This window comes from Meriones unguiculatus, chromosome 15 (assembly GCF_030254825.1).
Source record: "Meriones unguiculatus strain TT.TT164.6M chromosome 15, Bangor_MerUng_6.1, whole genome shotgun sequence".
Classification (NCBI taxonomy): Eukaryota; Metazoa; Chordata; class Mammalia; order Rodentia; family Muridae; genus Meriones; species Meriones unguiculatus.
This window is the reverse complement of record NC_083362.1, coordinates 7,381,129-7,407,023: the sequence shown is the minus strand read 5'-3', so window position 1 is coordinate 7,407,023 and position 25,895 is coordinate 7,381,129. Positions and strand designations below refer to the sequence as shown.

At 45.6% G+C, this 25,895-nt stretch overlaps 2 protein-coding genes and 1 long non-coding RNA gene across 5 annotated transcripts in view; 2 read left to right on the top strand and 1 right to left on the bottom strand.

Moving 5' to 3' along the window:
• Positions 1 to 5,481, bottom strand: part of Lmtk2 (lemur tyrosine kinase 2) — an 87,210-nt gene extending 81,729 nt beyond the window's left edge. For both annotated transcript variants that reach the window (XM_021626155.2, XM_021626156.2), the window contains exon 1: positions 5,110 to 5,481. In XM_021626155.2, coding sequence (XP_021481830.2) covers positions 5,110 to 5,215 — 106 coding nt within the window. In that variant the 5' untranslated portion in view covers positions 5,216 to 5,481. The remainder of the gene's footprint in view (positions 1 to 5,109) is intronic.
• A 50-nt stretch (positions 5,482 to 5,531) lies between these two features.
• LOC132648037 (uncharacterized) lies at positions 5,532 to 10,647 on the top strand. The gene is made up of 3 exons (XR_009586397.1): positions 5,532 to 5,665; positions 7,132 to 7,239; positions 10,326 to 10,647. It is a non-coding gene; the product is annotated as an uncharacterized LOC132648037 (long non-coding RNA).
• Positions 10,648 to 13,129: 2,482 nt separating this feature from the next.
• Positions 13,130 to 25,895, top strand: part of LOC110557416 (oncomodulin) — a 54,260-nt gene continuing 41,494 nt past the window's right edge. Inside the window, exon 1 of one of the 2 annotated variants that reach the window (XM_060368110.1) lies at positions 13,130 to 13,220. The gene's annotated coding sequence lies outside the window, so the exon portion shown is untranslated. Of the gene's footprint in view, positions 13,221 to 19,572; positions 19,653 to 25,895 lie in introns of those variants that run through there. The other variant, XM_060368111.1, reaches the window with a different exon arrangement.

Here is a 25,895-nt window from a genome sequence, read left to right as displayed (position 1 = left end):
TAGACCAGCCTTGCCTAGAACTCAGAGATCTATCTGCCTCTACCTCCCAGTGCTGGGATTAAAGGAGTGCACCTCCACCGCCTGGTCACAAAGAATATTTGAGGACTCATTTATTTTAACTGTTTCAGAACCTGGATATTCCTTTCTTTTTTTTTTTTAACATGACAATGTCCTTTTTTATTATATGTACAGCTGTTATCAAAGTGACACAGCCCACAGGGGACAGAGAGGGCCCAAGGACTTTCCAAATTTCAAGAGAAGTGCATGAACAGTCAGCACACTGATAACAGCAAACTCTAGGATTTGGTAACCTCACTGCTGATCAACTACAACTACAGACTTTCAATTATGATGTAGAGAAGCAGATTTAGTGACAGAAAAATGTCACCAAGTGAAAACAATTACAGCAATTGAAAACCTAAATCCATTTGCAAGCCCTAAGAATCTAGATGAGAAGCCTGTTGAAAAATATTATTTCTCAGAAGCTGTGAAAATTAATCACAAAAATTCAAACTTTTGAAAGCAATTCCTTGACTATAGGAATCTTGTTTGAGACACAGGTCTGTTTGATTCATCTAAACTGAGAGCACCAGATTCATAAGCTAAGTTTAATCAGCAGCTGAGTCCCACCGGCTTCCTTGAGGGCCTTTATCTGGAACTGCTAAAAGCTTCCTCTACCTAGTATGTCACAGAATAGAGTGGGTTCCCTGTCTCACCACTATCCTAATATGAACAAGGCAATGTGGCTCGGAGGAATGTGTTCATATGTACTATTATAGGACCTTTCTCTTCCTCACAGTCAGATTAATACCATGAATCCACAGGCTCTCACAAGCGGTACATATTTGTTTCCCAAAACTGACATGATGACCCTACAGAAAAGAACATAGCTGTAATCTTAGTCTGGTCACTTTAGCAGTGTTTGTGAAAGCTGGCTTTTCTCCCCTTCTCTAAGCTTCCCATTGAGGCCCAACAAGTTCGCAGTCTCCATAACAATGGCCCATATAATAGAAATAGGGATCTTCAGGAAAAAGGACTCATAGACATGAGAGATAAAAGGGCATCTTTCAGACATGAAGTGGCCCACAATTTCATTCAACAACAACCAAATGCTTTCTGAGCCACCATGCACAGTGGTGCAACCCTATAATCTCAGCACTCCAGAGGCTGAGACAAGAGAACCCAGATTTGGTGGATAACCTTTACCACTCAGCAATATTCTGCCTCAAAATAAAAGAAAGGGTGGAACTTGGGGAGGGGAGAGAACAGAACCTTCCATGGACAATGCAACCCACATATTTATATAGGTTTACTATGAGTCAATGAGTCCAATCCTGAAAATAACTCTGAATAACAAGGGCACAGTACATAAATTAATTTCAATTTTAAAGTTATATATGAATGAAGATGCCCTAATAAAATCCATTACTTTTTATACTAACCTAAAGAGTTCATTCAAGAAATAAGACGGCGGGCTGGACAGACAGCTCTGTGGTTAAGAGCGCTGTCTGCTCTTCCAAAGGTTTTGAGATCAATTCCCAGCAACCACATGGTGTCTCACAACCATCTATAAAGAGGTCTGGTGCCCTCTTCTGGTGTGTAGGCACACATGCAGGAAGAGTACTGTATACATAAAAAATAAGATGGCTCAGCAGTGTAAGCAGTTTTCAGTTTTTCTTTTTAAAGTTTGCCTGCACACCAGAAAAGTCACCAGATCTCATTATAGATTGTTGTGAGCCACCATGTGGTTGCTGGGAATTGAACTCAGGACCTCTGGAAAAACAGACAGTGCTCTTAGTCACTGAGCCAGCTCTCCAGCCCCACACAGGATGTTCTTTCAAAGGACCTGGGTTTGATTCCTAGCACCCACATCACTATTCACAATTATCTGTAACTCCAGTTCCAGAGGATCTGACACCCTCTTCTGGCCTCCTCAGGCACCAAGCACCCACATAGTGCACAGACATACATGCAGGCAAACACTCATACATGTAAATAAATAAAAATTTTAAGAAAAGCTGAACCTTAGTCACAGCTCCTTTTTTTCCATGCAAATAGGCAAGCATAGGGAAAAAAAAAAAAAACCTCATGTGTTATTGTTGTTGTTTTGTCAGTTTTATCTTTTTGAGACAGAGTCTCAATCTGAAGCCTTGACTGGTCTGGAACTCACTGTGTAGCTTCACTATGTAGGTCAGCCCTGATCCTTGCAGTGAGCCTACTACCTCTTCCTGCTGAGTGCTCAACTGCAGGTATGCATCACCATAACTGCTTTAGTATATTCCCCTAGCACACATACACCCAACCTATTTCTGAGAAGTGTGCTTTCTCAAAGGCACAATTAAATAGTCTGACCTTTACAAAGAGTAAGAGCAAGAAGGCTGTCTTAGTTTCTATTACTGCAACAAAACACCATGAGCAAAAAGCAAGCTGAGGAGGAAAGGGTTTATCAGGGTTACTTCCACAGCACTGTACATCACTGAAGGAAGTCAGAACAGGAACTCACACAAGACCCAATGCCCAGGCCATGGAGGGGTGCTGCATACTGGCTTGCTCAGCCTGCTTTCTTACAGACCACATGACCACCAGCCCAGGGATGGCATCACCCACAATGGACTGAGCCTTCCCCCATCAATCACTAATTGAGAAAATGCCCAACAGCTGGATCTCATAGAGGCATCTCAACTGTGGCTCCTTCCTCTCTGATGACTCTAGCTTGTGTCAAGTTGACACAAACCAGCCAGGTTTTATGCAAAAGGTTCTATGCAATGAGCCTACCCTTATTTGGAAAGGCTAGTACTGTCATGTACGGGTCTCTAGATCGTCAGACACCCCAGTTATGTTTTCAACGCACAGATGCTCTTTTAACTACCATATATGTTCAGTACAGAGCCTTCTTTTTTAACCAGTGAGTTCACTAGGTGGGATTAATGTGAAAGTTTCTTTACCCTTGGTCAAAAAAAAAAAAAAATCTATCTCTATGGTGGAGTGTTTGGCCTGTGTGAGACTCTGGGTTCAATACCTAGTAGAGGAGGCAGAGAGAGAGAAAGGGGGAAAGAGAAGGAGTGGCAGGTGGAAAGAGAGAACGAGAAAACCTATCCCAGACATAATATCACTAAGCTATCAGGATGGAGAACCAATCCCATACATCTACGTTTGCCATTTGACAATATGTCATTTCCACACAACTTAGCTTCATGCACCTGTTAATACCTCACCACATTTAACTATACACTTAAACTATATAGCTGCCCTCCAAGGATCAAAATATGAAAGAAAAATCTGCAAAAGTTGACACAAATCACCTGGGCTTCATTTATGTCAAAATCTGCTATTTCTATTCATGAGTTCATTTTTTCCAGGTTGTTTATTTCTTATTTTATTTTTTACAAGACCTCAACAAAACCCAGCTCTCTGAAATTGCAGCCTCTATAAAATGGTGTGAGAATCAAATAGAAGGCAGGGGGAAAAGACAGACAAGAATATACACTTTCACAAATTGTATATGTGTGTGTGTATATATATAGATATATATATATACACGTGCATGCATACATATTTGACATATATATGCATATATATCAAAATGCATAAGAATTAATAGGCACAGAATCTTCTGGGAGTTTCTGGTATCCCCTTGACAAACACACTCTGTCCACTGTGCTACTCTAGTTTTAATTTTCTATTTGAATGTCAATGTCCTTATATAGCAACACTACTACCTGTCCATAGAATCTTTTCCTGTTTTCGCTGGTATTTTCTGCAGTGTCCAACCTGGATGACTATCTACTTCTGATGACACTCAGTTATCTTATCCATTGATTCAGAACACAGAAGTCACCAAAAAGACTTAATTCTACGGCAAGAGCAGCTACATTATATAGTATAATGACATCATTTGATGCTCACTTTAAGGGCGCTCAATAGCATATAACCTGGCGTAGTTCTGGAAGCCATTACAGCTCTTTCATGTAGATTTGTCCAAACACATGTATTGACTGGAGGCAGTTCTGCATTTAACCCTTGACCTCAAGTGCATTCCACAGACAGTTAAGACTTAAAGTGAACTGGGAGGTTGGAGTGGAATGGCTCAACAAGGTGGCTCTAGGACCTGGGTTTGAATCCAACTACACTTGGCTGTGTCCCCAGGGTTCCAGTATCCTCAAGGCAAAAGCTGAAGAAATTGGACTAAATTCTCCTTACGGTTTCTTCTAACCTCTGAAGCTCTTTAAATTTCATTACCTTCCCCTCCATTTCATTACCTCCCCCTCCATTGAAAAAAATAAGTCGTAATGATGGAAAGTTAGCCTAGATTTTTTTTTCCTTAAAATTTCCGAGACGTTTTCTTTGGCTGAAGTTTTATTTATAAACTCCAAATTAAAACTATATGCAAAAAATATGGAAAGGCTAAGAGTTAAGAGAGAGAATCACTCACCTATACCGCTAAAATAGACACTTCAATTACCCTCAGGACAATTTGTCAATAGTTACTCAAAAGCTGCCACTCCAATCATTGGCTTCCTAAAACAAAAATCTGTATCGTTGCTCCTTTCTCATCCCCAGAGAGTCATTCCGAGTGATAGATAAGTAGGTAGGTAGACGGAAAACCCAACAACCACAGCATCTAAAATCAATTTACAACTTTAGGACAAGTTTCGGGGAGCCAAGGAAACTCCGCACAGCTTTCCCAGAGTCACTGGTTTCATTTAAGGAATGAGGAGAGGTAAGAAACGGTTCTTATTATAAAACGTGAGAAAAGCCGCAAGAGGCAGGTGACATTTGGAAAAAAGAAGTGTCGAGGCCAGAAGCTTGGGTGGGCCTTTAGGCAACAAGTTCAGAGACAGGGGCGGCGGCGGGGGGGAAGATGCAGGGGATCCCGTCGCTGCCTCCTCGCCCCACCGTCCTCCCCAACCCCCAGCGCGTCGCCGCGCCCCCGCCCCCCATCCCACGCCCCTGCGGCAAGAAATCTCCCGAGGATCGCTCGCTTCCCGCGGCCTCCTGCCCTCGGCAGGCCTCCGATCCGTCGCAAAGGCGGCCAGACCTCGCAGGCCCGCCGTCCTCGCTGCCGCCCCGCAAGACGCAGCAGCCCCGCGGCCCCCGGGCTCGGCTCACCTGCACCTGTTTGCGGAAGCGGCGCGGCCCGGGCGCTGCCGGCGGTCAGGAGCAGCAGCAGCAGCAGCAGCACCGGCGACGGCGGCGACGCCGGCGGCCCCGGCATCTCGTCCGCCGCGCGGTCCCCCCGGGGCCGGCTCTCGGGTCGCCGCCGTCAGTCAGTCAGTCAGTCAGCTGCCTCAGCGGCACCGGCGCCGGCTGCTTCGGGACGCGCGTCTCTTCGACCAAACGTCAGCCTCGTTCCCGGTCTGCATCCGCCGCTCTAGCCGCAGAACCTGCATCCTCCTTCCCGCCCGTCTGCGCCGCCGCCGCCGCCGCCCCTCAACAGCAGCAACGGCACCCAGCCTGCGGAGCCGCGGGCCCAGGCAGCCGCGCTCCCGCCGCCATGATGGGCTGCGTCATGTGACGTAGTGGGGAGGCGGGACGCCGTGACCGACACCCGAACCAGCCAATCGGCAATCCAGCTGGCTCCGGGGGCCACGCCCACTCGGCCGTAGGAGGCGAGGTGAAGGTCTGTGCGCCCCCTGCAGACGGAGGAATGCGGCGTGGGCAGCAGGTAACACCGACGGTTACTCAAAAATTTAAATTCTAGGAAGCTGTAAAGAAAATCATAAAAATCCATTCATTGCTCAATCTGGGACACTTTTCTCTCGTTTTCTCGCTTTTCTTTCTGTTATTTTTCTTTTCTTATTTTTATCAACGTGGTTCTCGGTATTTTATCACCCAAAACGTAGACCAGTTCGGCCTTCTTCATTTTTATTTGTCAGAACTTTCTTAAGCCTCTTCATCTTAGGCTGACCCTCACATTACATCAGCTTCCGAGGAACTTGGAACTTTTCAAAATTCCAATCGCTCAAGAACAGAATGTCTCTGACCTCACCCACTAACGTAGCTAGTGAGCTTGAGCTGGCCCCTCTGCCAAGACAAGTCTTCCTTCCTGTCCCCTCTTGTTCACCTGGCAGATGCTCTTCCTTTCATTCGTCAAGACACACCTGGAATATGACTTCATCGATGGCCTCTCACCAATCCCTCGAACAACTGAGCATCTACATAGCCACCCCAGCCCAGCCTGGACCAGCTGCCATGTTTTACTATTCCTGCGACTGGAAACCCCTTGTCTCAGCGGGGTTTCGGTGGAGCTCCTGCGGAGCTTCACCTGAAGCAGGTTCCTCCATAGGAACTGTGCTAGGTGTTGGTGCTGGGTGTGAGCTGGCAGTAGCTCCCAGGTGGGCTGCAAGTCTCATCGAACACAGTGGAGAAGGCTGGGGAGATTGCTTAGCAAACCTGAGGACCTGAGTTCCATCCCCAGAACCCCACAGAGAAATGCTACCCTTAGTGGACAGCACTTGCTGTCAAGGCAGAAAAAGAGGGATCCTTGGGGTTTGCTGACAAGCCAAATTTGAATTTGCAAGTTCCAGGCCAATAAGAGACCCTGCCTCAAAAAAAAAAAAAACAAAAAAAAAAGTGGACCCTGATATGATACCGAAGGCTGTCTTCTGTCCTCCATACATACATATATATACTCACACACACAAAGAAAAACAGAATGCACACAAATTCACATGCAAACACAACACATACATCCGTTTACACACAAAAGACACAAAGAAAGTGCTGCGGTAACATACTCAGAGGCCACTTGGTTGAGGTTGGGGAGAGCACCTTTTCTGACTCTGGTGGTCCAGTTTGTGAACAAAAGCAACTGAAGAACCAATTTGCATATTATCAGGTGGGACCTTAGCAATTTGCAAACATAGTGCCTGTCCCCAGCCTTCTCCAAACTCCATCCAAATGTCCACCATAAATACCAGCTGTCCGTGGTGCTAACTCAGCACAGGGCACAGGATGTCTGCTGGTGACTGAGGCAAGCCACACTAAACACCTGAGGAAACAAGCCGCTGGTATTGTGACACTGTGAGCTCGAGTCTGCCGCTTTCTGCCGGTCTTTCTGTGGGAAAGGGAAGGAAGGCAAAGGTCTAGAAAGGAGACACAATCAGCCTGTTGTGCTTTGCCTCCCATCAGGAAGCTCAGCCGCTGCAGCCAAGGAAGCCGGGGAGTCATGCTACAACCTGACAGGAGACTCTGAGGAGAGAACTGGCCCAGGGAAAGCCCTGCCTCATAACCCTCCAGGTAATTAATCATACCTAAGAGGCACCCAGCAATGTCTCGTTATATGATCACAAAGCAGGTTTTGTTTTTATTTGAGTAAGCCCCAAATTTTTATTTGAAGCATACACAAACACACAAAAACCTCCCCTTGGTGGAGCATGGGGTAAGGTACACATTCCTCAGAGGCTGTCTAATGGAAACCTTTATCCCTGCTCCCACCTCACTGTTTCCACCTTTGACCAGTACTTGCCTTGAAGACTTCTAGTTAGAGATTTTACAAGACAAAGACCTATTGGATTAGTGAAGGTTCACCCCAGAGTCAGAGAAAGAAAAAAGGCTAGTTTTTAGCATAATTTAGGATCAGATTCCCTGAGACGAGAATCAATAATAGTTCAGAGTTTCCATAACTGTGTGCACTTGTCTGCAGCCTTCTCCAAGTTTTCCTCCATGCCAAGCCATCATTCAGAAGACCCTACTGGCACTGTGTGTCCTGCCAGCTAACTCTTGTGGAGGCTTGTATGCTGAAGGAGATGAAATCTGTTTAGTACAGGATGAAGATTGGGTGCTTCGTGGATACAGGAAAGGTTTTCAGAGCTCAGCTGGATTATATGGCCATCCAAGAGGGTCCTGTTGAAAGTCATTGGTTAAATAGCTAAGAATTGTGTGGGCCAATAGTTAAACACTGCCATTGTTCCTTAAAAGGGGGGAGGGGAAGAAAGTGAAAAAAATTATTTTATGTGTATGGGTATTTTGCCTGCTTGTATATCTGTATATGTTTATACCATGCCCTTGGAGACCAGAAAAGGGCATTTAATCCTCTGGAGCCAGATTTATAGGCAGCTGTGGGCTACCCAGATGGGTTATGGGAACTGAACCCCAGTCTTCTGCAAGAGCAACAAGTGCTTTTAACTGCTGAGGCATTCTCTCCAACCTTCCTCCTCCTCTTTTTCTTTTTCTTTTTAAGATAGGGTTTCATGTAGCTTAGGCTGGTTCTGAACTCAGTGTATAGCAGAGGATCGCTTTGGACTTCTGATACCCCCTTTTCTTTCTTCCAGGTGATCGCTAAGCCTAGTGTATATGGTACTGGGCTTCAAGCTCACTGCTTCGTGAATACTAGTCAAGCACTCTACCAACTTCGCTATGTCTCCAGCCCTCATATACAGTAAAATGGCATTTTAGACATGGTGGCACACATCAGTAATCCTAGCGCTTGGGCTGTAACAAAAGGATCAGGAGTTCAAAGGTAGCCTGGGTTATATTAAAACCTTGCCTTAAACAAAGCCCCAAAATTACATTATATAAATGAACAATTGAATTACTATTTAAAAACAAAGAGGTAGGTGGTAATGGTGGCACATGCTTTTAATCCCAGCACTTGGGAGGCAGAGGCAGCTTTGTCTACCGAGCGAGTAGACTACATAGAGAACCCTTTCTCGAACAAACAAACAAAAACCAAAGAAAATAGGGGAAGTGCTTCTAGAATGGAAAGCAATGTGAGCACTACCAAAATTGTGGGTCAGCAGGTAAAGTGCTTGCTGAGTTTGACTACTGAAATTCAGTCCCCACATTCTCACATGAAAGAAGAAGGAAACTGACTTGAGTAAGTTGTCCTCCAATCCCCCAAGTGTGTGCTGTAGCATGTGCTACCTTCCCCCCAACACACATATACAGAAAACAAACAAAAAACTTAGTCAAAATGAGCTTCATGAGAGCTCTAAAAATTGATCTGTTGTTTATACCGGCACATCTTGGTTAACTTAAGAAAATGATCGGCTGGGGTTGTAACTTAGTTGGTAGTGTTGTTATAATAATGATTAATATGTCACGTGACAGATCTAGTATAAAGGTTTATTGTGGAAGAGGGGGAGGGAGAGAGAGCAGGGATTGAAAGAGAAGAAAATGCCCATGACAAAGAGAGAGAAGGACAGAGAGACCAAGAGAGAGTGTAGGAGGCTGGTGGGGTCCTTTTTATCCGGCACACACCTAGCAAGCACCTGGTGGCAGCAGTTGGTGATGTCAGAGGTTGCCAGGGCCCTGAAAGGCAGGCTAGTGGGAATGCCTGCACACTTACAGGTGTGCTTACCCAGCATGCACACAGCCCTGGGGTCCATCCTCAGCCACATACAACTAGTGTTGGTGTCTATACCTGTAATCTCAGCGCTCTGGAAGTGAGGCCAGACTGGACTGCATAGCAAGACCCTCTCTCCAAAATAACAAGATACATAAGCAAATGAAACCAACATTGGCAGGACACTCACAGGCAGAGCAAGACTGCGTGTACCTGTGTATCATATGTGTGCAGTGCCCAAGGAGGCTGAAAGAAATTTTTGGATCCCCTGGAACTGGAGTTACAAATGATTATCAACCACTATGTGGGTGGTGGGAATAAAACCCAGTCCTCTGAAGAGCAGCTAGTGTTCTTAGCCACTAAGCTGTCTCTCCAGCCCGGATCTAAAAGGTTTTCATGATTGTCCCTTACTTTGCTAACTTGAGTCCTTCTTGCTGTTGAATTGCTTTAATCCAGTTCAGGCATATTAAGAGACGAAATAGGTTAAAGTTCATCACAGCCCTTCGTTCTCTGCCAGTCACACCCTGCTTGGTAGCTTGCTGGTTTTATCTGCACGCTGTGTTGGCTGTCCATCCAAATGCGTCTCTGTGAAACCCTTGCCTTCTGCTGCCTTCTGTATCCTGCCTAAGGCATGTGACTCAGGGGCAGATCATCATGTGTCTTTCAGAGCCCTGAGCCACCTCCCACTTGGAAAGCGGAGGAGAAGCTCAGTAGAATATGATTTATGTCTAATAAATGAACATGTTTTATATATATAATCTATACTGAAATATTATGCTCACCATAAGACAATCACAAAATTTATAAAAAGTACACAACAGACAGTAAGATTCAAGAGTGGAAAATCACTTAAAAATCATGTCAATGAGCAGATTGCAACCCCCACGTTCAGCAGCATGTCTGCCTTCCTTTGGAGGTGAGCTTTATTTAACGATGACTTTTGGATCGTTTTTGATGTGTCAGACTGCTCTAAGCACTTTATACGTAATCACTCTCTAATCTTTATCTAATTTTAGAATATTTTCATCACCCACAACAGGAATTCTGGAGCTTGTGAGACAGCTCAGCAGGTAAAGGCATCGATGCTCAGACTGGCCACCTGAGTTCAATCCCCAGGACCCACAGGATAGGAGAGCACCGATTCCCAAAGCTAGTCCTGTGACCTCCGAGAGACTGCATGCACACTCACTCACGAAGGAAGGACAGAAGAAAGAAAGGAAGAAGGAAAAAAGAAGAGAAATTTTGTGTGATTTCCAGCCCTTCCCCATTCCCCCAGCCCTAGACAACCCCTAAATTACTTCCTGTTTCTATGGGGGTCACCCATTCTGGATATTAACATATAAATAAAACCTTATACTATGTGGTTTTCTTTTTTGTTGTTTTCTTTCTTTTTTTTTTTTCAAGGCAGGGTTTCTCTGTGGTCACTCTGGCTGTCCTGGAACTCCTCTGTAGACCAGGCTGGCCTCTGCCTCCTGAGTGCTGGGATTAAAGGGGTGTGCCACCACTGCCCATCACTGGCTTTCTTTTTTTGTAATGACTTAATTGCTGCTCCATCTTGTAAATGATACAGAGACAGAGAAGCTAAGTGGTTTGGCCAAAGTGAGCAGCAAGTGTAAGATCTAGGTTCCTGAGACTTTGCCCAATTTTACAATGACAAATGAATCATGGGTGGGTATGAGGGCTCAGCAGCAAACGAACTTGCCACCAAGCCCAAGGACCTCAGTTCAATGCCCATGATGGAAAGAAAGAGCCAACTCCCCTAAACTGTCCTCTAGGCTTCCACATATGCACCATGGCATGACCCTGCCTACAGGAAATAAGTTTAAAAAATAAACATTTTTAAATAAATAGTCAAAGATAGACAAGCATGGGGCTGGAAATATAGAGGGCCCAGGTTTGGTTCCCAGGCAGCTCTCAACCATTTTTAACTCCAGTTACAAGGGAACTGATGGCCCACATCGGGGCTTTGAGAGCAGCAGGCACACATGGGTTACACAAACACACATGCAGGCAAACACTCATACAATAATAAATCTTTTAAAGGTGTAGTTCTAGAACTATGAGTTTGAGGCCAGCTTGAGCGCTCTCTCTCTCTCTCTCAAAACCAAAAACGAACAAAAAAATTATATATTGCAGATCTAGTGTAAAAATAAGGCAAAGGCCAAGTTTTTGCCTCTCTGGGAAGGGATTAGGTAAGTGTGCACTGTGGTGGTGAATACTTTTAATCTCAGCACTCCAGAGGCAGAAGCAGGTGGATCTCTGAGTCTGAAACCAGCAGAATCTACGTAGCAGGTTCCAGGGCAGCCAAAGCTACGTTATGAACCGGCACCTGAAAAGAGAAGGAGGGTTGAGAGAGGCGGGATCAGCTTAGAGTTTGCCTCTAGGTAGATCCAGGGGACAGGAGGTGATGGAATGGAGATCGTGGTGTTTTTCCCCATGAAGTAGTTGTCTGATTCCAAAGATAGAATCTCGTTCTGTATTTTAAATTTCTTTGGTCTGTCTAGTAGATGAATTCTTTCCTATTGAGAAATTCCTATGATCTTTTTTTTATTACACTTTATTCATTTTGTATCCCCCCATAAGCCCCGCCCTTCAGCCCTCCCTCTCCCTTCTTCACACATGCCCCTCCCCAAGTCCACTGATAAGGGAGGTCCTCCTCTCCTTTCTTCTGATCTTAGTCTATTAGATCTCATCAGGAATGGCTGCATTGTCATCTTCTGTGGCCTGGTAAGGCTGCTCTCCCATCAGGGGGAGGTGATCAGAGAGCAGGCCAATCAGTTCATTTCAGAGACAGTCCCTCTTCCCATTACTATGGAACCCACTTGGACACTAAACTGCCTGCTCTTTTTTCTTAATCTGTGTGTGCACACGTGAGTGTTCTTGCATGTAAGTGATATGTGTGAATGCACAGGTGCCATTGCCTCATTATGAAGGTCAGAGGACAACTTTGGGTGTCAGTCCTTCTTTTCCACTTTGTCTGAGACAGATCTCCTGTTATTTTTTTTCTTCTGGGTACTCTAGGTAGACTGGCCTGAAGATTCACCTGTCTCTGCCTCCTACCTCTCTGTGATGAGACTAGGGTTACAGATAGGGCATCTCCCTTTATATGGGTGTTGCAGATCCAAACTCAGGCTCTCCCAAAGTTTGCACAGCAAGCATTTACCCACTGTACCATCTCAGTACCCACAATATAATTCTAGGGCTAAGAGCCAGATACACCCTTTGCACCGCCAGGTAGCCCAAAGTGTCACACTTAGACACGTGTCCCAATTGCCCAACTCCCTTTGGTGCTCCACAGCCCCATTCCGGTCTCTCCTGTGTCTAGTCTCAGCAGGCTCCAAGAGCCTATAATCATCTTTCAGCTACTTTGAATTCCTGCAGAGACTCTGGGCCTCGCCTTCCTGTGGATGCAGCCTGTACTGGACTAGGCTCTCTAGAGGAGCGCGGCAGCAGCCCTGCCCTCCCCACCCCGACCTCCTTCTCACTCAGACACCTCTGACTCATCAGCTACATGTGCACCCTCACAACATGCTGGGCGCTAGGGTGGACCAGACAGACTTAGTCCTTGTTCTCCCTGTGTTTATGCTCTGGCTGAGAACCAGGATCCCATAGCTGTTTGTTGGTATAATGTTCTTTTAAAATGTATATGCCTTACCCTTGTTAATTCAAATGCTGATTTCTCCACCCCCAACTCTCTGGTTTCAATCTGGATATTGCATTGTGATACTCACTATAAGCATCCTGTCTCAACTCTTGTGTAAACAGGACACAAATAAAGCAACTAGATACAATGTTGTGCAATGGGAGGAGCTAGAGGACAGGAAGGGGCGAGAAGGAGGAGGAGCTCGAGGAGAGGAGTGCTCGAGGAGAGCAGAGTGGGAGGAGAGAGCTTGGAGGACTTGGAGCAAAAACCAGACCTAAGATTTCACAAAAAGCAAGTATAATGTGGGAAATCTAAATGTTAGGAAATTAAGGGCTTGGAGGTTTAGGAGGGAGTAAATATTGCCCAGCATTGTGTTCTAGGTTAACTAAAAACCCAGTCTCTGTGTTGTGATTTGGTTTTACAGCAGTAACAGCAGCGTTACCAGAAGTTAAACTCAAAGTAAATATCAATAATTCTACAACAGCTGTTTATGAAAGACCCTGTGAAAAACCGTTGTTATGCGCTAGGTGTCGAAGGATGTGTGCAAGGCAGCCTGCTCTAGTGATGAGGGGAGGCTTCCTAGAGGTGACGTTTGAGCAAGCTGTCCCAAAGATAGACGAGAAATGGATGAACAAAGGGAGGAGTGGTGGTCAAAGTGGAGGCTCTACCAAGCAGACTCGGTACAGATAAGTTTTGATGGGGAAAAGGAAGGGCTGGTGTAAGGTGTGGGGACGTGGGTATGAGAGGGGACAGAAGGCAGAGGCAGCCACTGGTTAGGTATAGATGAGGCTCGAGGGGTGACTTGGGGTGATGTAGGGTACACCCTGGCTCCTCTCACTCGTCTCCACAGGACACGGGGGTTCTATTTCCACTTTTGGGTCCAGGGCAAAAGTATACTCCTGCCTTTTCTAAGATCCTCACGAAAGTCACAAGGCTCACAATGCTGCCATCCCTGTTTTAATTGTTGGTTTCTGTGGACTGTGGGCTCCTCCTGCAAAGGGCACAGATCCTAGTCAGGCTTGCTTTTTCCATTTATTCCACAGTCAGTCAGCAAACCCCATTGTGTGGCTGCAGTGCCTTTAGGCAGGTTCCAGACACTGGGGTGAACGAGACAAAGTCACTACTTTCTGTGAGATTACTCCTAAGACAGGCAGAGCACGAGCCACAGGGGAAACCCCACCCACCCTACCCACCAGTCCCTGGCTCTTTACCTCAAACCCATAAAACCAAGCTGACACCAGGAGTCACCACCTGCTGTGTTGGCTCTGGCCAAGGCAGTGGGCCACACTGGGAAGGGCAGGTGCAAGCTGACAGGAAGGCAGGCAGGGCAAGGCTCAGGCTGTCACTCAGTGCCTGGACCAGTAAGGGTTTCAGGAGGGCGAGACTGGACCTACAAGCAAAGCAAGACCTGGAGAGACAGGATCTAGAGTTGTATGTGGTCCGCTGCTGGGGAATCTGAGACAAGGCACTCAGGCGACCTCCTAACAAAAGAAATACATCCTGGGGATATGAGGAACAGGAAAAGGACTATTCTGGACTAGGGCATGGTTTAGTGGTGGAAGACCTGTCTAGAATCCCTAGTGAGGCGATGTGAGCATGTAGAACACTTTCATGGAGTCCTCCAGTGGACTGGAGATGATGTAGTTCACTGGGAGACCCAGTGCTTAGAATACCCAGTGAGGGGACTGGGGTCCCTTTGAGCCTTTTTTTTTTTTTTTTTTTTTTTTTTTGAGGCATTTACAGGATCTTGCTATGTAGCCAGGGCTGTCTTCAAGGTGGACATTCTCCCAAGTGTTCGCAGGCATTCACCATCACACTCAGCCTACAGCCAAGCCCCTTTGGCTTGTCCTACAGTGCCACCCTCTTTCATTCAGAAGTCCCCATGGTGGTCTCAAGGAAGCCTGTGCGCTTTGGGGATGGGGTGGGCTGTCCCAGGAAAGGAAACAGTTCTGTCCTCCCCACCACACTTAGAGTGACCTGCCTTATGAAAGGACGAAATTTGCTTAACCATGTTTGTAGCAGCTTTATTTGTAATAGCCAGAAGCTAGAAACAGCCCATATGCCCCTCAACTGAGAATGGATACAGAAATTGTGGTACATCTACACAATGGAATATTACTCAGCAATAAAAAAACAACGAAAGCATGAAATTTGCAGGTAAATGGTGGGAACTGGAAAAGATCATCCTGTGAGGTATCCTAGAAGTAGAAAGACACACAGGGTATATACTCACTCATAAGTGAATATTAGACATATAATAAGTGTAAACATACTAAAATCTGTACAGCTAAAGAAACTAATAAAGAAGGAGAACTCTGACTAAGATGCTCAATCCCCATTCAGAAAGGCAAAGAGGATGGATATCAGAAGAGGGAGAAAACAGGGAACAGGACAAGAGCCTGCTACAGAGGGCCTCTGAAAGGCTCTGCCCTGCAGGGTATCATGGCAGGTGCTGAGACTTATGGCCAACCTTTGAGCAGAGTGCAGGGAATCTCATGAAAGAAGTGGGAAGTAGTAAGACCTGGAGAGGACAAGAGCTCCACAAGGAGAGCAACAGAACCAAAAATTCTGGGCACAGGAGTCTTTTCTGAGACTGATACTCCAACCAAGGACCATTCATGGAGATAACCTAGAACCCCTGCACCGATGTAGCCCATGGCAGTTCAGTGTCCAAGTGGGTTCCATAGTAATGGGAACAGGGGCTGTCTCTGACAGGAACTGATTGCCCTGCTCTTTGATCACCTCCCCCTGAGCGGGGAACAGCCTTACCAGGCCACAGAGGAAGTCAATACAGCCACTCCTGATGAGACCTGATAGACTAGGATCAGAAGGAAGAGGAAGAGGACCTCCCCTGTCAGTGGACTGTGGGAGGGGCATGGGTGGAGAAGGGAGAGGAAGGGTGGGATTGGGAGGGGAGGAAGGAGGGAGCTACAGGGGGATACAAAGTGAATAAATTGTAATTAATAAAAATAAAAAAAGAAATTAAAAAAAAAGAAAGGAGGAAATGACACTCTTGTGACCTACCTGCACAGAACCTGGAGTCAGGGCTCAAAGGAATCAACAATAGTGTTGTAGCTGCTCTCTGCCCCTGCCTGTGGTTCTCTTTTTTGGGCCCAGAGCCCAGCAGGAAGCTCTGTCTCAGCAACAGCCCCATCCCTTGTAGCTGGGGCTAAAGGTGACTTTAGGGACAAAGGAGGTCCCAGGTGACTTCCTGCACCTCCCGCTGCCCCACCTGTTTGCGTCCAAAGGTGTTTATTAATGTATTTCCTGCGTCTGCTAACAGGCTGGGCCGGAATGTGTGGTTCTCTCGGTAATACTCAATGGACTTATTATTTAATGCTGTAGGAAGGTGTGGCTATTTCTTCTTATTATAAATAGGCGTGGATAAACCAGGCAGTGAGACATGCCTGTAATCCCAGTACTCGGAAGGCAGAGGTGGGGGAATTGCTATGAGTTTGAGACCAACCCAGGACAGTCAAGGCTACACAGGAAAACCCTGTCTGGAAAAGTGTAATCTGCTAAACATGGGTGATTCCAGGCAAGTGTTCTATCACTGAACCCATCACACACACACACACACACACACACACACACGCACAACTCCTTGTCCTTTGCTTGTTTGTTTTTGAGACAAGGTTTCACTATCTCTGGTGAATGAAGAAAAAAGAAGGAAGGAAGAAGGAAAGAAGGAAGAAAGGAAAGAAAGAAAGAGAAAGAAAAGGAAGGAAGGAAGGAAGGAAGGAAGGAAAGAAGGAAGGAAGGAGAGAGAGAAAGAAAGAAAAGAAAGAGAGAGAGAGAGAGAAAGAAAGAAAAAGAAAAAAAGAAAGAAAGAGGAAAAGGACATAATTGCTCTTAGGAGAAAGCTTATTGTAGAAATATGGGAGAGCACAGCCAGAGGCAGACACATTGGGAGAGTGCAGACTACTCATGACCCTGAGAACCATGTAGGGTGAGGGGAAAGAGGAAGGGAGAAAGAAGAAAACAAAATACAGCAGCCAGGATGCCAGAATAAGGGGCAGAGAGAACAGGTAACCAAAATATCTGGATTATATAGGGAAGAGCCTCTGGGGGAAGGGCAGCCCAGCCCCTGGGCTAGAAGTTCAGGGCAGATAGTGGGGTATGCCAGCCATACCCTGTAACAGGTAGGGACTGAAGGATGCTGGGAGAACCTGGAGGCTAGGTCTGCTTGTCCCTGAATTGAAACTTAACATCTGGCTGCCCTGGATCTGGTTTCAAACTCGAAGATCCGATACCTGTCTCTGCCTCCCTGGAGCTGAGATTAAAGGCATGTTCCACTATGCCCAGCTTGGGGCTGGGTTGTAGCCTTTGATGAGAAGGCGTGTGTGCATATGGTCCTGGATGCCCCACACATGCCTGTATTCCCCAGATGTTCCAATGCCTGAGGTCCCGGGAGCCTTGAAGGCATCCCCTGAGTGTTAGGTCACCACTCTGCAGAAGAAACCCTCTGAGGTCGGAGCTGTGCCCGTTTCTCCGGATGCAGGAACTGGGGAACCATCCTAGAGAATGACATGCTTTAGATCAGTGTCTAACATACAGAAAGGAAGGGCTCCTGGGGAGGCTGACCTACCAGTGATGGCTCTTGAGCTTCGTGCCTACTGTCTCCCCACACTGTTTCTGCCTGGAGTTGGGGAGGGGCAGGGATTGTCTGTACCCCACCTGCTCACTCCTCCTGGTGAAGAGTTAAGAGTTCACTGTTCCCAGACAGGCCCGTGGAGGCAAAGGGGACCTGAACACCAGGAGACAGACTAACCCAGATTCTCATCTTGTTGATTCCCATTTGCTGTCCAGAAAGGTGTCCGGTGACAAATAATGCGGCAGGCTGGCGGCCAGCAGGTCTTGCTCGTCACTGTCGTATTCCTTTAAGAATGGCCATTTGGGGGTTGAGAAAATAGGTCAGTGGCTAAAAAGCTTGATAATCACTCAGGCCTGAGTTTGGATCCCCAGCACCCATGTTAAAACCCGGTGTGGTCATCTATAACCTAAGCACAAGGAGGCAGAGTCAGGAAGATCCCTGGGGCTTTCTGGCCAGACGGTCTAGACTAGTCAGGAGCCCCAGGTCCCATTGAGAAACCCTGTCTCAAAACCCTAAGGATGGGAGAGGGCTGGAGAGATGTCTCTGCAGTAAGAGCACTTGCCACTCTTGTAGAGGAGGTTTGGTTCCAAGCACCTTCAGGAAAAGTCACACCCACCGGTAACTGTAGTTCCGGGGGATCTGACACCCTCTTCTGGGCTGGAAGGACACCAGGCATACATGTGATACATACATATACACGCAGGCTCTCAATGTTCAGAAATACATTTAAAATTTAAATACATATTTACACTTTTAAATACATTTAAACATTTATAAGCACTTTTTTTTTTAAATGAAGGTAGGTAGGACCGGGAGGAGAGGAGGGAGGGGGCTAAGACCGGGATGTAGAATGAATAAAACTTAAAATTAAAAAAAAAGTGAAAGTAGCGAGCAAGTGAGGAAGACTCTGGCTCTCATTCTCTCACACATTTAGGAACACACACACATAAAACACAGGCATACATTTGTGACATTTTTCTAACTCCAGTGGTTGAGAAACAGAAAACCTAAGTTGAACACAGAGGCCCACACCTGTCATCCCAGCACTCAGGAGGCGGGAGCAAGAGGATTGTAAATTCCAGGCTAGCCTCAGCCACATAGCAAATTCCAGGCTAGTGTAGTCTCCATAGGGCCCGTCTCAAAAACAAAAACCTCACAACGCAGAGAAGAATCATGCAAATATGACATATGACCAGACAAGGAATGACTATGTCAACAGGAGAAAATGCCTCACCCTGTTAAGCACAGCACGAGCCCATACGCATATGCATATTCATGTCCATGTCATGTATATTCATGAGGAGTGGAAGGAAATCGTCGAAACAGTGAGGGATTTTTGTTCTAAATAGTAGGACTATGGGTGTTTCTTTTCTTTTTTACTTTGTCCTTATTTTTTTTTCATTCTTCTACTAAGGAACCTGGATTATTTTATAGGCCAAATGGAGGGTCTCTGTGCATGTGTTTGTGTATGCAGATGCAAATATTTTACAGCCTATTTTATCTTTAATCAAGTGGATGCGTGTGTGAAGTCCAGAAGAGGGCGTCATATCCCCTGGAGCTACAGCTTCAGGCTGCCTTATGAGTGCTGGGAACTGAACAGGGCCCTCCGTAAGAGCAGAACATGAGCTTTCCTGAGAAGCAAATCTCTGCAGCCCCTTCCTTTTGTTTTTAGCTGGAAAAAACAGAAAAAAAAAATCATTTTTAATTCCTCCCCAACAACAAGCATAGTCTCATGACTAGAAAACTTGGATTCTTAAAAGTATGCTTTTGATCACAAAAACCAATCCAGATGGCACCAAAACAGTATTATTCATTTTTACCATCTCGATTCACGGCCAAGCCAGGCCATGTTTTCTTTCACATCTTGGCCCCAGCCGCCTGATTATTCACTGCTGTTCACAAGAACTCACTTGCTAGATCTGCTGCCTGTTGGGAAGTGTTAAAAAAAGAAAAAAAATCCCTTTTTAGAGAGATAATTGGATCGTCTGAGAGAAGCCGGGGTTTTTATTTATATTTGGTGGGGATGGTTAGCTACATTCCACTGAATCTCTTGGTTTCACTTGAAGGATCGCTAGTGCCTGCTGATCATTCATAGCAGCTCAGTTCCGTCAGTATTGTTCCAGAACAAGGTATAGATGCCCAGAGGAGAAACCCTATGTGTCCTATTTTATTTGCGGGTGGGTACGTGTGTGTCTGTCTTCACAGTGAATCAGTAGCTGGCTTTCTGATTCAGAGAGATGGCTTTTTCGGAGTCTCCAGAAGTTTGGAAACTGAGGCAGGAGGATTGCACATTCAAAAGCAAGCCAACTTGGAATATACAGTTAATTCTCATCTCAAAAAAATGAAACAAAAACAAACAAACCCTAGAGCACCAGCCTAGCATGAACAATGCCTTACATTGGATCACCAACACCATGACCGTGAAAGAGAAAAGGAATGAAAGAGGGAGAGGTGGATGAAGAGAGCAAGAAGGAAGGAAAAAAATGAGGAAGGAGGGATGAGAGGGAGAAGAACAGAGGAAGAGAGAGACAGAAAGGAGGAAAGGATGGGAGCAGGAGGAGAAGGAAGGAGAGAGGAGGAAGAGAAGGGAAAGGAAGAAAAAGAGAGAGAACAGAAGGACCAGGGAAAGGGAGGGAGGGAGGGATAGAGGAGAGGAGGGAAGGAAAGAAAAGAAAGGAGGAAGAAGGAAAGAAGAGAAGGAGAGGGGAAGAAAGGAGGAAAAATAGGAGGAGGGGAAATAAATCTGTAATTCTGGAGTACCTAACAGGGACAGCAGCTGGAGGGTGGGGAGGGGAATCTAGGTCTCCAGAGGCAATTAGCCAGCTTTCAAATCCACAGCTGGCAGAGCACAGCAGAACAGTCGGGGACAGAGTTCCTTCTTTTTCTCTGCATTGATTCCGATTATCAGTGAACTTGCTGAAGAGATGGGATGTTTGGGCGATGTTTACTTGGCTTGAATCCTGCTAATATGATCCAACAAAGTCTTAGAAAATATGGGGGCTCTGAGCAAACACATTTTATTATTACTATTATACTACTTGAACCTTTTTTTTTGTTTTGTTTTTTGTTTTTTTAAGACAGGACCGTCTTTTTCAAAATTGTGTGTGTGATTGCAGGCCCTGTGTGTGTCTCACCTTTCACATCGCTGAGGAAGGGTCTTTCTTGTAGTTTCTCATGAGCTTCCAGGCGATTCTGTCTCCACCTAGCATCTGTCCATAGGAGTGCTAGGATGACACAGATGGGTTCTTTGTTTTGGTTTGGTCTTTTGTCAGTTTGGTTTCGATGATGCATGCTCTGGAGATCAAACTCAGGCTTTCAAAGCTAAATGTTTTACCCTCTGAGCTATCTCCACAGCCCCTGTGGTGGTCTGAATGAGAATGGTCCCCACAGGTTGGTATATTTGCATGCTCGGTTTCCATAGGATGACCTGTTTGGGAAGGACTAGGAGGCGTGGTTTTGTTGGAGAAGGTGTGTTGCTGGGGGTGGGCTTTGAGGTTTCAAAAGCCTGGGCAGGCAGTGGTTTCCTCTCTGCCTGCCGCCCACAGATGAGAATGTAGAGCTCTTTGCTGCTTGTCCAGCACTATAGCTGCCTGTGTGCTGCCTGCTCCCCACCATAATTATAATAGACTAGCCCTCTGAAACTGTAAGCAGGTCCTAAATTAAGTGCTTTCTTTTATAATAGATGCTCTAGTCATGATGTCTCTTCACAGCAATAGAACACTAACCTCCCCACCCGGCCCCACCCCCACACAGGATCTTGCTATATAGACTAGATTGGTCTCACACTTGAAGCAGTCCTCCTGCCTCAGACTCCCTAGTGCTGGAATTACAGGCATAAGACAAAACACTTTGCTCCCCTCAGTCCTCCCAAGGCTGAATAATATTTCATTATATAGGTATGTCATGTTTCATTTATCCATTCATCTATCCATGAACCTTTATAGTGTTTCCACCTTTTGGCTCTTGTATAACATTCTGCTTTAAGGATCCATGTACAAAATATCTGTTTATGTCCCTGCTGTCAATGACTGAGGACATATCCTTGGAAGTGAAACTGCCAAGCCGGCAGACATTTTATTTTCATGTGTATGTGTGTCTGTGAACATGCAAGTGTGAGTGAGGGTCCCTGAGAAGGCCAGAAGAGGATGTCAAACCCCTTGGGGTATAAAGTTACAGGCAGCTGTAGTTGTGTGACATGGGTGCTGGGAACTGAGCTCTGGTCCACTGAGCCATCTCTTCAGCCATGAGCCCACTTTTTGAAAATTTTTATTTGTTTGTGCGCATATGTATGTGCTGGTTAGTTTTTATTGTCAACTTGACACAAACCTAGAGTCCCTGGGAAGAGTGAACCTCAGCTGAACACGGTTTGTGGCTGCGTCAGTGAGACCTTCTAGTTGATGTAGAAGGGCCTGGTCCACTGTGGACTGTGGACGGCACCACCCTGGCTGGCGGAGCTAACCTGAGGGTCGGTCGGTGAGTACACCAGGAAGCAGTGTATCTTCACGGTTCCTGATTCAGCTCCTGTTTGAGTTCTTGCCCTGATCTCTCTCAGTGATGAACCTGGGACTGCAAGCTGAAAGAAACCCTTGCTTTCCCTAAGTTACTTTTGATCATGATGTTTATCCCAGCAACAGAAGCCAAACTGGAACAGTGCATGTGGGGGTGGATACGTGCATGTGAGAGTACATGGTCACATAGGTACATGTGTGTGTTCATCATATGTATGTGGTGGTTAGAGGTTAGCCTTAGGTATTGTCCCTCAAGAGCCATTAACCTTGGGGTTTTTTTGTTTTGGTTTGTTTTTGTTTGAGACAGTTTTACTGTTAGTTCAGGCTGGCCTTGAATTCATACTGTAGCCCAGACTGGCTTTAACTCATAACAATTTTTTATTTATTTATTTATTTTTTTGGTCACAGCTTCCCAAGTGCTGGGATTACAGGCATGTGTTACCACACCTGGTCATAAAAATATTTCTAAGACAATCTCAATGGCTTCCTTTTCTTCCTTTTTCTCTTCCTCCTTCTCCTCCTCTTCTTCATCTTTTGTGGACAGTGTTGGGGACTGAACCTAGGGCTTCAGACATACTTGGCAAGTATGCTAACACTGAGTTACAGTCCTGGCCCTCACCTTGTCTTTTGAGACAGGGTCTCTCAGTAGTCTGGTGCTCACCAAATTGACTAAACTGGTAGATCAGAGAGTTCCAGGGCTCCCTTTGTCTGTACCTCCCAGCACATGACAGGCACTTGCCACCATACCCAGCTCTTTTTACATGAGTTCTGGGAATCAAACTCAGGTCCTCACACTTGTAAGGCAAATACTTTTCCCACTGAGCTATTTGTCCAGCTCCAAACACACATTTTTGTTTGTTTGTTTGTTTCAAGACAGGGTTTCTCTGTGTAGCCTTGCTGTCTTGGACTCTCTTTGTAGACCAGGCTGCCTTTGCCTCTTCCAATGCTAGGATTACAGGCATGTGCCACCACGCTGGTTCAAACACATATTTTTAACAGTAGAAACTAGGCTATGAGGAAAGTCCCATGACTCCTAATCCTTAGCAACAGAATTTGCCTTTTGGAGGTACCTCTAGAAAACTTAAAAACACAACAGGAAGCTGGCAAGATGATTCTATGGGTAAAGCAATCAAGCCTGGCAATATGAGTTCAATCCCTAGGATTTACATGGTAGAAATAGAGAATCAATTTCCAAAAGTTGTCCTCTGACCTCCACGCACACTTGATCACACACACTAAATAAATAAATAAATAAATAAATAAATAAATAAATGTTACTACGATATTAAAAAAAAAAAAAACAGCATCAAACCCTGGACCATCAGTATGAGTCAGATAGTATTCAGAAACTATTGAGTCCAAAGTTCTCACTAGATGTTTTCCACTTGTTTGTTTTGTGACAGTTGACTTACTATGTAGCCCAGGCTGGCCTGTAACTCACTACGTAGCACAGACTGGCCTTGAATTTACCATTTTCCCGTCTCAGCCTTACAAATGTTAAGATTACAAGCATGTACCACCCGCATCCTGCCCAAACCCTCACTTTATAGATAAAGACACTGTGTTGAATCCACACTCTGCTGTGACAAAGCCAGTCCTTTTGTCCCGGCCACAAAAGTTGGGTATAGCTACTTAACTTATCCTCTCAGTGATAACAGAAAATAAAACAAATTTATGGAGAGAGTTACAGGGGACAATTTATGCTGGGTCAGGAAGAATTTGCTGCATGTTAGAATGGCCTGGAGAACGTCAAGAGGCACTACTACATTATATCCAAAGTGATAGGCTCTATAGAGACTACAGAGTGTAGCTGGTTAAATCGTGATTTCATCCACGCAAGTGCTTCTACCATGTAAGTCCTAGGGATTGAACTCATTCTGTCAGGCTTGATTGCTGCATCTTTACCCGTGGGATGTACTCCATACAGAGAGAAAGCACAAGCTCCATCCAACAAACAGCCAACTGAAATTCTGGCTTGGAAAACTGTTAGGAATACTGGGGTACACATATTATGTATGTACACAAACACACATATCTATTAGCCATTGATTATTCTTTCTGTCTACTCAGTAACATCATAGAAACCTGGCTGCTCAGTAATATCATGAAGCCTGCTGATCATTTTTCCCTTGCAGCTGAGAATCATTTTCCTTGCCTTCCTTGCAGCTAGAGATCATTTCCCTGCCTCCCTTGCAGCTAGGGATGATCTTTCCTATCTTCCTCACAACTTGAATCTTGCCATGTAGCAAGATTCTCTCTGAGGCTGAGAGAAAGAAAAGTGAGTGCCAGGCATTTCCATACTGAGAGAGGTTGGCTGCGACTACATCTAATGCCTAGAGAGAAAGAATTAGCCAGTCTGCCATTTGCTTCTGCAGCAGTGGCTCTGTTGAATTAATTTTTATGTGCTTTGAGATCTGTTTCTTCCTGAGTAGACTCCAAGCCACATTCTCCAGCCCTTTTAGAGATTCAGATTACCCTGTATTCTTTAATACACCCCTTTTCTGCTCAAACTAGTTAAAATTAGTTCTGTGGTTACAACTAAGAATTTAGACTGATTCACCAGATTACTTGATGTCAGTTAGCCTTAAGTTCAGCTGTGCAGATCCAGAACAGCCTCCACCCCCATCCCTGCCAAATAAACCTGTCTTAAATAGAAGAGCCTATCCTTTCCTGACTTAAAAGCCTGGATGAGCAGTTTTGGTTAGGCTGGCAGCATACAGACCTTGAGAGACCAAAAGATTAAAAATCAGCTATTATTAATTAAGGCCTGAACTAGGTGGGTGGAGAAGTCCAGTAATGCCCTGAGGGGAAGGACCACCTTACTGCATTCTTTCCCCACCCACTAGAGATACAGTTGCTAGGAAACTGGCCCATTCCCCCTAGGGAGGGACACCAGGTCTGGGGACCTTCCTATAGCCAATCAATTAAAAAATGTAGCATTTTGACCAATAGATGCTTGCCAGGCAGGAATGGCCCCTGCCTTGGGTATGCTGGGATGGACCAGAATCTTTAAATCACCCAACTAACCTGAGCACAGGGCTCTTGGCTCCCACTGCTTTGGCAGTGGGGGGTGTGAACCCAAGCTGCAGCTTGTAATTTGTAATAAAAAGATCCTCATGTATTTACAGCAGAGTCTAGTTATTCCTGGTCTTTTGGGGTTCGTGAATTGGGCAGAACAACCTCAGATGTCCTGAATCCTTCTGGATGCCTGCTCTGCCATCCCTCGGATGTGGTGCTCTCCTGGTGGTTCAAGATGACAACTAGAGCTCCAGCTGTCAAGTTTACATTTCAAGGGCTGTTTTACTTTGTTTCATATAAATGTATCAGGCTGTGGTGGTGCACACTTATAGTGCCAGCACTTTGGAAGCTAAGACAGGAAGATTGAAAGCTGGAGGCCATGGGGCTGGAGAGATGGCTCAGAGCTTAAGAGCATTGGCTGTTCTTCCAAAGGTCCTGTGTTCAATCCCCAGCAACCGTATGGTGGCTCATAGCCATCTATAATGAGATCTGATGCCCTCTTCTGGTGTGCAGGCATACAAGCAAGCAGAACACTGTATTAATAAGTAAGTCTTAAAAAAAAAAAAAAAAGCTGGAGGCCAGCTTCTACATAGTGAGAAGGTAAAATTTATCAACATTTTTCTTTTCTGAGACAAGGATTCACTCTAGCCCAGGACAGACATTTGTAGCATTCCTCCTGGCTCAGCCTCCTAAATCCTGGAATTACAGATTCCCGGCTGAGCCTTGAAGACCCTTCTGTTTCAATCTTCCAAGGGCAGGATTTACAAGCATATGCCATTATTGCCCAGCTGACAGCCATCTTTCTGTAAGCATGTTCCTGTGTGTACCTGTACATATGCCTATGCT